The sequence below is a fragment of the Ranitomeya variabilis genome, chromosome 1 (genome assembly GCF_051348905.1).
Source record: "Ranitomeya variabilis isolate aRanVar5 chromosome 1, aRanVar5.hap1, whole genome shotgun sequence".
NCBI classification, from domain to species: domain Eukaryota; kingdom Metazoa; phylum Chordata; class Amphibia; order Anura; family Dendrobatidae; genus Ranitomeya; species Ranitomeya variabilis.
In genome coordinates this window covers 819,849,428-819,862,578 of record NC_135232.1, presented here as the reverse complement: position 1 = coordinate 819,862,578, position 13,151 = coordinate 819,849,428, and the positions used below count along the sequence as shown (strand labels likewise).

General features: G+C 41.6%; 1 protein-coding gene across 3 annotated transcripts in view; it reads left to right on the top strand.

Annotated features, from left to right (window-relative positions):
• STAP1 (signal transducing adaptor family member 1) overlaps window positions 1-13,151 on the top strand; it is a 175,871-nt gene that overhangs the window by 124,209 nt on the left and 38,511 nt on the right. For all 3 annotated transcript variants that reach the window (XM_077274989.1, XM_077274993.1, XM_077274984.1), the window contains exons 7-8: window positions 5,644-5,716; window positions 9,247-9,346. In XM_077274989.1, the coding sequence (XP_077131104.1) occupies window positions 5,644-5,716; window positions 9,247-9,346 (173 nt within the window). The remainder of the gene's footprint in view (window positions 1-5,643; window positions 5,717-9,246; window positions 9,347-13,151) is intronic.

Below are 13,151 nucleotides of genomic sequence, written 5' to 3'. Positions count from 1 at the left end.
GACACCAATAGATTTCACAGCCGGGCCTCCGGGGGGAGCTAAGGGTTCTATTCATTAGGCCACTCCCCACCATAGTGGGTAAACTGGGGGTCAGGCAGGAAGTTAGAGGAGAAAGCTGACTGGATTGGACGAAGCAACACCTAGTGGCAGAGGGTGTTGTGGAGGAAGAGACAGTAGGGTCTCTGTCAGGGGTGGGATCCTGACAGAGGCTTGGCATTGAAAAGAACGTAACGGGTCCGCGCCAGCTCCGGGAAGCGGCGGGACCCAAGAAAGGACTAGAAGCGAGATAGATTGTGCTGAGTGAGAAACGAGATCAAGCAATAGGAGAATACCAGTAGGGGTCGTGCTGTAAGACCGGAGCAACATCCTACTGAGGCGCACTACCGGCGGCCGGAACGCCGAGGGAGTATTTCATTAGACAGCTTCAAGCAATACTCTAAACAGCGGCAGGACAGTCAGTCTCAGGCGGGCTGTCTCACCTAAATCACCTATGAAGTCTTGGGAGGCAATTGCGGGAGAGGGGCATCTCTAGGGTCCCGGAAGAACTCCAGGCCTACCCGACAAACGGGTGCCGTTCTAACTGTAACATCAGGAAGGGACGGAAGATTAGCAGAAGATCAGTTAATCGAGTTGTGAGGGAACACGAGAAACAGACACAACGGTTGTGGGGTACTTTCCGTAAGCATAGCAGGGAAGGACTACAACACATAGCGCTAAGAAGGAAGGCACCGATTTCCACCTGTGAAGTGAACTCTGGAGGTGCCATTGGACCGGCCGGACTTGCGCAGCCTGGTGAACCGTATTCTGGACTGAGGACTCAGAGATCTCCAGTAAAGAGGTAAAGAGACCTGCAACCTGGTGTCCTCGTTATTTACCGCGACCTGCACCCCACAACTGCACCACCAACATCCACACCTATCATTCACTGTGCGCCCCACGGCAGGGTCACGGGCCGGGGCCTAGCCGCCGTGACAACCCCAGAAGCAGAGACTCAGAGGCCCGGTACCGGGTACCCCTCGGCCCTGCGGCAGTGGGGGCGCTACACTTATCCTGCTGAAATTAGCTAACTTTTATCTAATGTGTATGGGGGCCTTAAGGCTTTTATCAATTATACCTGCTCCTCCCTGCAGTAGCACACTGTTTATGACTTGCATTCTGGTGAAAAGACAACAGTCCATAGCCTAACTTTTGACTGTACCCTAGGCCTAATTTACAGGCTACAGTGATTTCTTTCGGACATAAAAAAGCAGTGTTTTGACTCAGAATTTAATCGGTATTTAGTCCCTGTATCAAACTCCCACAGTATTTACCACAGTGTATAATGTGCCCCACAGTAGCCCCCATGTTGTATGATAGCTCCATAGTAGTCACCAAACTGTATAGCGTCTCCACAGAAACAACTACCCTGTATAATGGTCTCTTATTAGCCCCCACTCTGTATGGTGGCCCTCTGCCTGTATGATGGCCCCCCTGAGTCGTCCTCATGCTGTTTGATGACCTACTTAGTAATCCCCACACTTTATGATGGCCCACCTAGTAGCCCCCATGCTGTATAACGACCCCCTTAATAGCCCCTACTTTGTATGATGGCTCATTTAGTAGCATCTGCACTGTATGATGGCATCCTCAGTAACCCCGCACTTTATGATGGCTCCCTTAGTAGCCAAAGAATAGCTGTACTCTGCTATTGTTATGAACGTAACATAACACTTGCTAACGGATAATGGAACAAGGAAAGACCTACTACAGGGAGACGCCACACCAACACCCAACTGGTCCCTGTATAGACTAGAAAGATCCTAGACGCGCAACTCAAAAACACCACCTCGGACCTGGCTTCCTAAAAGGCCACTGAGGGGTTACTCGCACTTCTTGAGGAACCAGATGGGAGGCTGCAACCAAACTGCCACCAAGAGGAGAGGAAAGTTTGCAGGAACATAGGAAAACACAGAGTGAGAAAATTAACCCCTTAACCCTCAGAGCTTTTTTCTGTTTTGTGTTTTCGTTTTTTGCTCCCCTCCTTCCCAGAGCCATAACTTTTTTATTTTTCTGTCAATATGACCATGTGAGGGCTTATTTTTTTGTGGGGAGAGTTGTACTTTTGAACAACACCATTGGTTTTACCATGTCAAGTACTAGAAAACGGGGATAAAATTCCAAGTGCAGTGAAATTGCAAAAAAGAGTGCAATCCCACACTTGGTTTTTGATTGGCTTTTTTAGTAGGTTCACTAAATGCTAAAACTGACCTGCCATTATGATTCTCCAGGTGATTATGAGCTCATAGACACCAAACATGTATAGCTTCTTTTTTTATCTAAGTGGTGAAAAAAACCTCCAAACTTTGCTAAAAAAAAAAAAAAAAAAGTGCAATTTTCCGTTACCTGTAGCATCTCCATTTTTCGTGATCTGGGGTCGGGTGAGGGCTTATTTTTTGTGTGCCGAGCTGGCGGTTTTAATGATTCCATATTGGTGCAGATACATCCTTTTGATCGCCTGTTATTGCATTTTAATGCAATGTCGCGGCGACCAAACAAACGTAATTCTGGCGTTTTTAATTTTTTTATCGAAATGCCATTTAGCGATCAGGTTAATCCTTTTTTTAATTTATAGATCGGGCGATTCTTAATGCGGCGATACCAAATAAGTGTAGGTTGATTTTTTTTTTAAATTGTTTTATTTTTAATCGTCCGAAAGGGGGGTGATTTGAACTTTTATATTTTTAATTTTTTTTTTCATATTTTTTTTTATTTTTGCCATGCTTCAATAGCCTCCATGGGAGGCTAGAAGCTGGCACAACTCGATTGCCTCTGCTACATAGAGGCGATGCTCAGATCGCCTCTATGTAGGAGAATTACAGCATTGCTATGACCACATGGTGGCACTCACAGCAATCTGGCATCAACAGCTTTAGAGGTCTGCAGGAGACCTCTGGTTGTTATCTCCATGCACCGATGACCCCCGATCACGTAACAGGGGTCACCGGTGCGAGCATTTCCGGCCGGATGGCCTGAAGCGCTTGTTAAATGCTGCTGTCAGAGTTTGACAGCAGCATTTAACTAGTTAATAGGTGAGGGCAGATCAGGATTCTGCCTGCGCCTATTACGGGCACGTCAGCTGTTCAAAACATGATGCAGGATCACCACCAGAGCCCACGTCAAAGCGGGGGTTCTGTCATCTGACGTACTATTCCGTCCGATGGTAGAAAGGGTTCATATAGGATAGAGAGGGAAAGCTAAGGAAAGCTAAAAGTAAGCAGAGCAAGTATAACCTCCCAGAAATCTAAAGAGGGGAAAGAAAGAGGAACTGGGAAGGAAAACAAACAAAATATACAAAGAGACTCACTGCAGGAATTCAACTGGTGTTTACCATGAAAGGTAAACCCCTTAACTGAAGGCTACATAATGCCAGGATCATGCATGGCACGTCACCATCCTGCTGCAAGCAGCATGATTGTCCCCTCATTGAGCTGCCAACATCGGGCTGCTGCCTTCAAAGGCCGGAAGAGGCCTCAGCCACTCTGCTAGTTGTGGGTTTCGAGCGACAGCAGAAGATTTTTTTTTTTAATTTTATAGAGGGCACTATAACTGATAAAGAGGCAAAAAATGTTGGATTTGTATTGTATAAGGGCACAAAGGGGCAGTTATTGCTGTTTGGGGTGAAAAAAGGGCCATACGCAGAACTGATATCTACCAATATATGTTCATGCTATGCACTTTATTCTGTAACAGTACAGCGGTATTATTATTTAATCACTCTATTTGTCCTTGTTTGTCTGCTGGATTGATGATTTTGGTCGTTTTCTAGTGTGTTTTGTTCAGCAACAGTGTGGAGGGAACCTTTAATCACTGTACAGAGGTAGTATTTGGTTTAAATATGGTGGTATAATTTACTAACTATGTATTAGAGGTTTTTTTCCCCATAAAAAAAAAACGTATCCCTGATGCCGAGGAAGTGATCTGCAGCCCCATCTTGGAAGGAGTGGAAGTACACATATTCTGCCTTCACTCCTTCACTCCATTCATTGTTTATAGGAGTGCTGAAAAAAGCCAAGAGCTGTACTCGGCCTCTCTGGCAGTGTCATTGACATTGAATGGAGTGGAGTCCGCGAAAGTCATAGCCTCTGCATCCCAGGCAGGACTACATGACTAATATTACAGGATAAATACACAGCTGTATACAGGAAGACATTTTTATCTTATAAAGGGTGGCAGGGTTGGACTGGCCATCTGGCAATTCTGGCAAATGCCAGAAGGGCCTGTCTGGTCATGGGCTGCCTTGTCTGCTACGTTGTTAACAGAATCCGTGTTCTCAAGACACCCATACTGTTAAGGGTTGTGATGGATCACCAAGTCAATGACTCTGTCACTTACCCCAGCAGGCCACGGGAATCATTAGAAATATTGGTCTTGTAATAAATCTTGCTTTCCTCCATCCAGGGTAATATTAGTAATATATCCCATCTGGTGCTTGGGGACGGGGCCAGCATGGGTTTGTTTGATTTTAAATGCCAGGACTGAATTTCAGCCCCAGTCCGTACCTGAAGGGCGGGAAGGAAGTCCCAAGCTGAATTTTTGGACCAGTACCCATAAGCCTGTAGCTTCTGCCCATGGCACATTTTATTACAGTTATATCAGATTGGTAAACTGATTTTGGAGTTTTTCATAAGTTTACTTTAGCGCTATATATTTATATCGTACAGTGTATAGGGGACATTTATAAATGTAGCATGTACATTTGTAACATTAAAAAACAACAATTAAGAACTGGAAATATTCTAAGAAAAACAATAATACAAAAAAAATGCTTACAATTTAATCCCTCATCCTCTGCAGTGGTCCCCACCATTCCTGCACTATTGATGTCACATCTATTGACGTGGCCTCTGCAGCCAATCTCTGACATAATCGATGATATTTGCATGTATAGCTTGTGACTGCTGGGACCAATGATTGAATGCACCTGTGAGCGTGACATTATTACAGCAGGATGGTCGGACCACCAGCCAAGCGGTGGCACAGCTGTATCATGTAATGAATAGAAGGCAATTAATTAGCTAAGCTTAGTTATTTTTTACAAATTCCAGCAAACTTATATAATGAATTTGTGCATTAGATATTATAGTAGATATAAAATATGTTCTCTAAAACTATTGTCTAAAAAAAAGAAAAGCATTAACTGTCAGCAGAACAGAATCTGCAGCCCCCCAAAAAAACAAACAAACAAACAAAAACAAACAGGCATTCAAACTATGATATAAAATAAATATCTAAGAGGTAACATTTCTCCTTATGGAGAATGATATGCCTGATGTGCCTGGGTAAGGAGACTTATAGGCCATGCAATGCTCCTCTGGGAAATATGCAAATTGCCTCTTCAGAGAGCAAAAGGATTTGAATTCTAGTGCCACCTATTGGAAGCTGCAATCCTAAAAGTCCCTTAAGAAGTCTTGTCTTATGACTTAGGATAAAAGTCAAACCAGAATCTCTTTGCAGGCACATGTGTCAGGGTGTTGCCACTCTTCAGTGCAAAGACCATTGTAGTGAAAATAATTTGCATATAAAAAATATACATAACTCTGTCGACTTTAAGTGCTTGTAGTTTCATTTTTTATCTTGTCTTTATTTTTCTTCTTCCTTTTTCAGCACCAGGCCTCAGGTTAAACATTACAAAGTACTGAAAACTGACCGTGGCTTCACCATCGAATTAGACAGGCCTGTAAGTTTGCATATTTTAAGATTGTTAATTTATCTGTTATGTAACACAGCACATTTATTACATTTTTCAAATACCAAATGAATACGAAAATAGCCATTTATTTTATGTTCATTATTTATATTGGTATTTATACTATTATCGGTCCTTAGTATACTATTTCTACTGTGGTGAAATTGAGGCCACTTCTGTGGTGTAAGGCCCTGATTTGTTTAAATGTGATCACTCCTGGTTGGGTGTCCATCTGCTGGATTGGGTGTAGTGGAAGACCTGTCGGTCCCTATTATACTATTTCTACTGTGGTGAAATTGATGCCACTTTGGTGGTGTCTGCCAATAATGTTTGGAAATGTGAACACTCACGGTTGGGTCTCCTTCATGTGTGTTGCCTGTAGCAGTAGGCCTCCGAGACCATCAGGCCTCCACCTCCTTGGACTCAACTACCCGTGTTACTATCCTTACAATTTTCTGGCAATGATAGTCTACAAAACTGATATTTGTGACTCCTGAGTGTGGCTCAGCATGAAAGCAGGTAGAGGTGTTGCATGTGGTATCAGGGCTCCCAGGAAAGGAGGTCTACACCGATCCCTCACCCACCTCGTCTTACTGTGAGGCTGAAAGCTGTAAATGCTGTCCCAGACCCCGATACCTCATGCCTGGCTGATTGCTGCAGTGCCATGCTACAATTTGTACTGGGGGTGAATTGAGGCCACTTTCCTGGTGTCTGTCCCCATTTGATGTGTTTTGGCAGCATTTGGGGCCGTTATAAGGTGTTGTGGATACGCTTGTGTTTGCCTCCCATTGACCTGAAAGGCGTTCAGTTATATTAGGCGAATATTCAAAGAATTAATCGCCGAATATTGCAAATTCGGGAATCGTAATCCGAACCGTACATTGAAATATTTGCTCATCTCTAGTAGGGACAAAGACCCCGATTCCAGCAATGTATCTATGAGCATTGCTGACATAAACAATGAGACACATGCATGTCTGCCTGCTCTATACTCTTCAAGGTTGCCCATTTTTCCGAACAAGTATTTGTACAGTCATGATTTTCTCCGCTGCAGATTGTGCAGAGCTCAATTGTTGATCTGTGTATAACCTCCGCCACAATACAGCTTTCTGTGTACAATGTATAGTGACCGAGATCTGCTAATCAGTGGTGGAGGTATGGTTGGATTGATCTGCACGTGCCAAGTTGTCCTATAATGATAATCTCCTGCTAATAAAACACTGATTACTTTGAAACTGAAAACACAGCCCAGTAAGTGATATATCGCTGTATTCAGGGTCACTTCCACTACATTATGCTGCTCTCAGATTACATTGCAAAAACCTAATAACAGATTCCCTTTAATTGATGATAAACTATGGAGACAGAAATATTTTAATTAATAAAGAACATCAGTAAGTTTTCTCAATGGCATAACAAAACCTATTTGATTAAAAGCAGTTCAAAATATGTTAATCTTCATAACGTATGTTCACACTGCTTCTTTTTCCGCCTTTTTCGTATGGAAAACGCTTGAAAAAGTGCTGACAAAATGCTCGTATTAGGTAAAGAAGACGTGATGTTCATAGATTCAGGCTTTTGAACTTCTTTTAAATGATTCAGGTTTCCAAAGACACCAAGTGTTACAAAGAAGTGACATGTCCATTCTTCTGGCGTCTTCTGCGAAGAAAATGCTCAACACTTTACAATACAAGAAAGGCTAAAAAGATGAACAGAAGACGAACCAGCATCTTTTTTGTGTGTTTTGTTAGTGTTCTTGCTTCAAAACAAAATGTTGGCATTTCTTAAAAAAAAAATGAAAAAAACAAAAACTACTTGACATTTTTGACCCCCTGATGAAGATGCAGGAAAAATATACATTTATGGTAATGTCAAATGGAGAAGCCAAATATCGCAAGGCCCACTCTCCACAGCGGTTTGATGATTGTTGAGCAAGCAATCCCATGATTTTATGGTTGAAAAGATGTATCACTCCCAAAATCAAGAAATAGTTCAATGAGCAATTTTGAAATCACAGCGGCTAGTGGTCGCATTGTGGCGCACCGGCCCTTGCCTCGCTGCTCTGTCGGGCCAATCCTTGGGCTATGGCGGAAGCACCCTGGTCACCGTGCACCCACAAACTGTGCCGACAGGAACATCAGCACGGTTTCCAAATGGCTGTGGCTAAAAGCACTTTCATTGTTAATAATCACATCCTGCCATTCTATATTACCGCAGATTCACCTGTTATAGTATCGCGGTTTACACACACATTGTGGGCACACCTCAGCCATGACGAGAACATAATCTAACGTTCTGGTAATAGCCATGTAGGAAGTCCATTCATTTTCTTTACTGATTCCCTAAATCATAGGCCCTAGTTTTTAATTTTTTATTTTTTTTTCCAAGAAAAAAAAATTGTCTATGAAATAGGTTGCTGTTTTTTTGCATGTGTATATTTACATCCTGCACACAATAATCTTACATAATAATACATTGAATACAGTGTAGAATACCCAACCCTCATTAAAGGGAATCTGCCAGCAGGTTTTTGCTATGTAATTTGACAGCAACATGAGGTAGGAATAGAGACCTTGATTCCAGCAATGTATTACTTTGTTTACTGAGTGTAGCAGTTATGATAGAGTTTCAGTTTTCTCGGCTGCAGATCTAGCAGAGCTCAGACTATTGAGCTGTGTATAGCCCCACCCATATTACTGATTAGCAGCTTTCTGTGTACAGTGTATATTGACAGAAGGCTGCTTATCAGTGATGGAGGCATGGTTGGACTAGGAGGCACATGGGCAGCTTGTCCTCTAATGATAATTTCCTGCTGATAAAACACCGTGACACATCACTGCCATTAGGCTCTCTTTTCCTACATCATGCTGCTCTCAGATTATGTAGCAAAAACCTGCTGACTGATTCCGTTTAAGAAAAAAGCTGTAACTGTGCTAGATGTTCTTTACTCCGACGCCATGTGCACACGTTCAGTATTTGGTCAGTATTTTACATCAGTATCTGTAAGCCAAAACCAGGAGTGGGTGATAAATACAGAAGTGGTGCATATGTTTCTATTATACTTTTCCTCTAATTGTGCCACTCCTGGTTTAGGCTTACAAATACTGAGGTAAAAAACTCCCCAAATGCTGAACATGTGCACGTGGCCTTACGGGTAAATTGTTATACTGTTGGTACAGTAGTTACTATAGTAAAGCTACTTAAATCTGGTATTATAAGATGTGACAAGTAACAGATTGTCAAATATGATTTATTAATAAACAGTCATAGAAATTCATCTGCGAGTTCTGTCAACTAAAAATCAAATGCTAAATTCTATATATTAGGTATCTTTACTTGCCCTAAATGTTCTTGTGATTTTGTGCATTTGTCACGTTTGTTTCTCAGAATATTGGTGGCAAAAATAGATTTGTATGCGTTGCCCCATTTTACTATGCGTGTTTTTTTCTTGCTCTTTTCTTTGTCTTCTTGTTATTCATTGCTATTTATATAATACGCTGTTTTATTCCTGTTATACTTAGGTTGTACTGAACAGCCTTGATGAAGTTGTTAATCACTTTATTAATGAAACCAGAGGAAAACTCAGGCCATTTATTTCCAGTATATATGACACGCAAATTGGTATGAAGTATTATTTGTATATTTTTAGACTATTTTAAATCCATGGTGCTTTTTGAGTTTAATGCATACGTACCAAACTCACAGTAAAATACAGCCTAGAATGGTAAAACATACTACTGTATATATATATATATATATATATATATATATTGTGGTGTTGTAGATCTATCATAAGTGGCCAAACAACTGGTACAATTGAACTGGAACACATGAAAGTTCAATGGAGTAATCCAACAATTCCAAAAGTTTGCCACTTATCAAATCTGACTTGAGGACTGTAGAAATGAAGCCGCACAGTCAAAGCTGAAAAACCTCTGTATGCTTTGGTAGACCAAACTTGATGAAGTATTCAAGTACCAAAAAAATAAGTAGAAGCAACACATTAATAAATCAAAAGTGATTCAGGTTATCTTTTAAAATGATCTATCAATGTTTCAAGTCCTGAAGCTTAAAATGATTAGATTGAAGATACGAACTGTTCAGGTTCCTGGAATGGCTGCTCCTTCTTCTCTTGGCTATCCCATCTTACTGATATTCTGGGTACGTTGAAAACTGAATACAGTTAACCAGCTAATCCTTAGATTAATAAAAAATGTGGTATGATGGGGTCATACCTATCTTGAGCATAGTTTCTGCTTACTTCCATGCAGTATGCCTTAAAATGGAGGTTAAGACAAGGAATGCTGACTGTCCGGTTGTGCTGGCTGCCTCCATTCAGGTCTATTGTTTTTGCTTATGAATAAACTATGTAAAAAAAAATAGGTGACTAATATCTAATAAAGCTCACCATACACATTAGACTAATGTTGTCTGAGCCAACCGATACTGACAGTTTCAACTCCTCTAATGGGTATGGAGGACAGTGGCCAACTGGTTGTCAGGGGAGATATTAGTCGGGTATGTCCAATGTCGGACTGCTGATCTCATTGTCTCCAGGACTTCAGCTTTCAGCAACAACTTTATCATCACAGAAGTGCTCATCCAAATGACTGTTTCTGTGTATGGGAGAGATGGCCAAGATGGCTAGCAACTGAATGATCAAACTAAGGATGGTATGACTGACAGCCATCTAATATATATGGCACCTTAACTCTAACATGCATACTTGGCTGAATGTGTTTGCGTTCAATAGAGCCATTACAGGTGAGTGGCTACCGGCATCATCTGGTGCCTCGAATCTCTTCATGAAACAATAGGTTTGAGGAAATCAAATTCAACCTGTTTAGATAGGGCTTCTATCAAGACCAGATGGTGGGAAATCTACCTAGCACTCTTAGACATTAGACAAGTATCCAACAGTTTATTGGTATAATCCAAGAATGTAATTTTTATTTTAATACTGTGAATCTGAGATGGGCATAGCACTTTAAAGGTAGTCTGTCACCCCAAAATGCATTTTTAATGGGCTATACAGTGTTGCAGGGGACTTAGCCCCTATAAAAACTATACTGGCACTGGATCGGTTACTGGTACAGCTGGTACAGTGCCTGAAAGAAATAACTTTTAATTCATATGCAAATGAGGAGGTTTTGGTGGCCAACAGTTCAGTGCACTGTTACACCTCCTCATTTGCATATTGGGGCCCTCCCTCAGCTTCTGATTGACAGTGTTTGCTTCCCAAGGCAAGCACTATCTGAATGCTGCAAACGTGTGTGCGTTTGTGCATTTTCTCCTTCCTGTGTCCTTTTTTACACGTTTACAATTTTGCAATGACGTGTATCAGATATACCCAGGAACATTATTCCCCCGATCCTGACACCATTATGTGTTGACCCTAGACTCTTATTACCCAAGTCCTTTATCATTAATCTTTGTATTTTTGTACTAATATTAATTCTTGTTTATGTTTAAAAAATAATGTTTTATGATCTTTGCACCTTTTACAGACTATTTTGATTCTCAGTATTCAATCTTTTATATAGAAGTGTTCTGCTGGCTAATCATATAGTTCTATGTGGCTATTAGGCCCTTATTCACATTTTTGTGATGGTTTTTGTTCTGACATTAGGTTAGCTAATGCCATAATGGATAATCATGTTTGCCAAGTAGTTTTAACTGAACAAAGAAAGCCTCCAAACTTAAAAAAAATACAAACAAAAAATAAATAACAATGGTGGAATTGTTGATGGTAAAATAAAAAATAAGATATGGCTTTTGAAAGATGGAGTGGGAAGGATGCAGGTGCACTTAGAACAAAAGGATCAGGCATGGTAAAATCCATCAGCTTGATACTTCCATTTCCCAATCTGCCGTCGTTGAAGAGTTAAGGTACCGTCACACGAAGCGACGCTGCAGCGATAGCGACAACGATGCCGATCGCTGCAGCGTCGCTGTTTGATCGCTGGGGAGCTGTCACACAGACCGCTCTCCAGCGACCAGCTATGCCGAGGTCCCCGGGTAACCAGGGTAAACATCGGGTTGCTAAGCGCAGGGCCGCGCTTAGTAACCCGATGTTTACCCTGGTTACCAGCGTAAAAGTAAAAAAAACAAACAGCACATACTCACCTGCGCGTCCCCCATCGTCTGCTTCCTGACACTGACTGAGCTCCGGCCCTAACAGCACAGCGGTGACGTCACCGCTGTGCTTTCACTTTCACTTTAGGGCCGGCGCTCAGTAAGTGTCAGGAAGCAGACGCTGGGGGACGCGCAGGTGAGTATGTACTGTTTGTTTTTTTTACTTTTACGCTGGTAACCAGGGTAAACATCGGGTTACTAAGCGCGGCCCTGCGCTTGGTAACCCGATGTTTACCCTGGTTACCAGTGTAAAACATCGCTGGTATCGTTGCTTTTGCTTTCAAACACAACGATACACGGCGATCGGATGACCAAATAAAGTTCTGGACTTTATTCAGCGACCAGCGACATCACAGCAGGATCCTGATCGCTGCTGCGTGTCAAACTAAACGATATCGCTAGCGAGGACGCTGCAACGTCACGGATCGCTAGCGATATCGTTACAAAGTCGTTTCGTGTGAAGGTACCTTTACGGTGCAGTTGGGTGAACTTGTAATTGGCAAATAAGTGTTCAGAATAATACTCAGTCCTGAATGTTGGCTTGTATAAGAATGCCGTCAAGAGGAAACCGCTTCCTCTTCGGGATAGGATCATTCATGTCAACATTATTTATGTGTTGCCTATATATGATGTATGGGGACAGAATAATTGTATTAACAATCATTCTGCTCCCATCAATATTCTATGGTCTGTGTAAATTAGCGAGGAAACGTGCAACAATCGACTTGTACATCGTTGACAGGTGCTTGTTAGTGGGCCAAAATCAGGCCGTCTAAATGGATCCTCATGAGGCCGTACTAAACCTTAGATGACCAGGGTCATGTTAAATAACTGTCGTCCGATGTACTTTAGAGAGGACTTATGTCATAGTCTCATTTACCAAGTTGGCCAAGGTGCTCTGATTGTAGATCAATAGTTACATAAAGGAGGGAGGAAGTAGGTTACTTTCTTCTCTTCCTATTTGTATTTCTATATAATTTGTAGCTGGAACTGGCAAACAACTGCATGAAAAAGAAGATAATGCAGTGGATTTTTAACAAACATTTTAACAGAAACAATTGAGTCAATGTATTCCATTCTGTGCCACATAATCTGAACACTTCACTTAAAGGAAAACTGTCAGAAACTATCCCTCTCCCCCAAACTATTTACTTTTTAGACTTTTAAAATATAAGACCCACTATTGTATCCCTTTATGACCACAAATTAATGCTCTAACAGTGACAAATCATGTAAGATTAGCATAATGTAGGGGTAGAGACCCTGATTCCACCAATATGTCACTTACCGA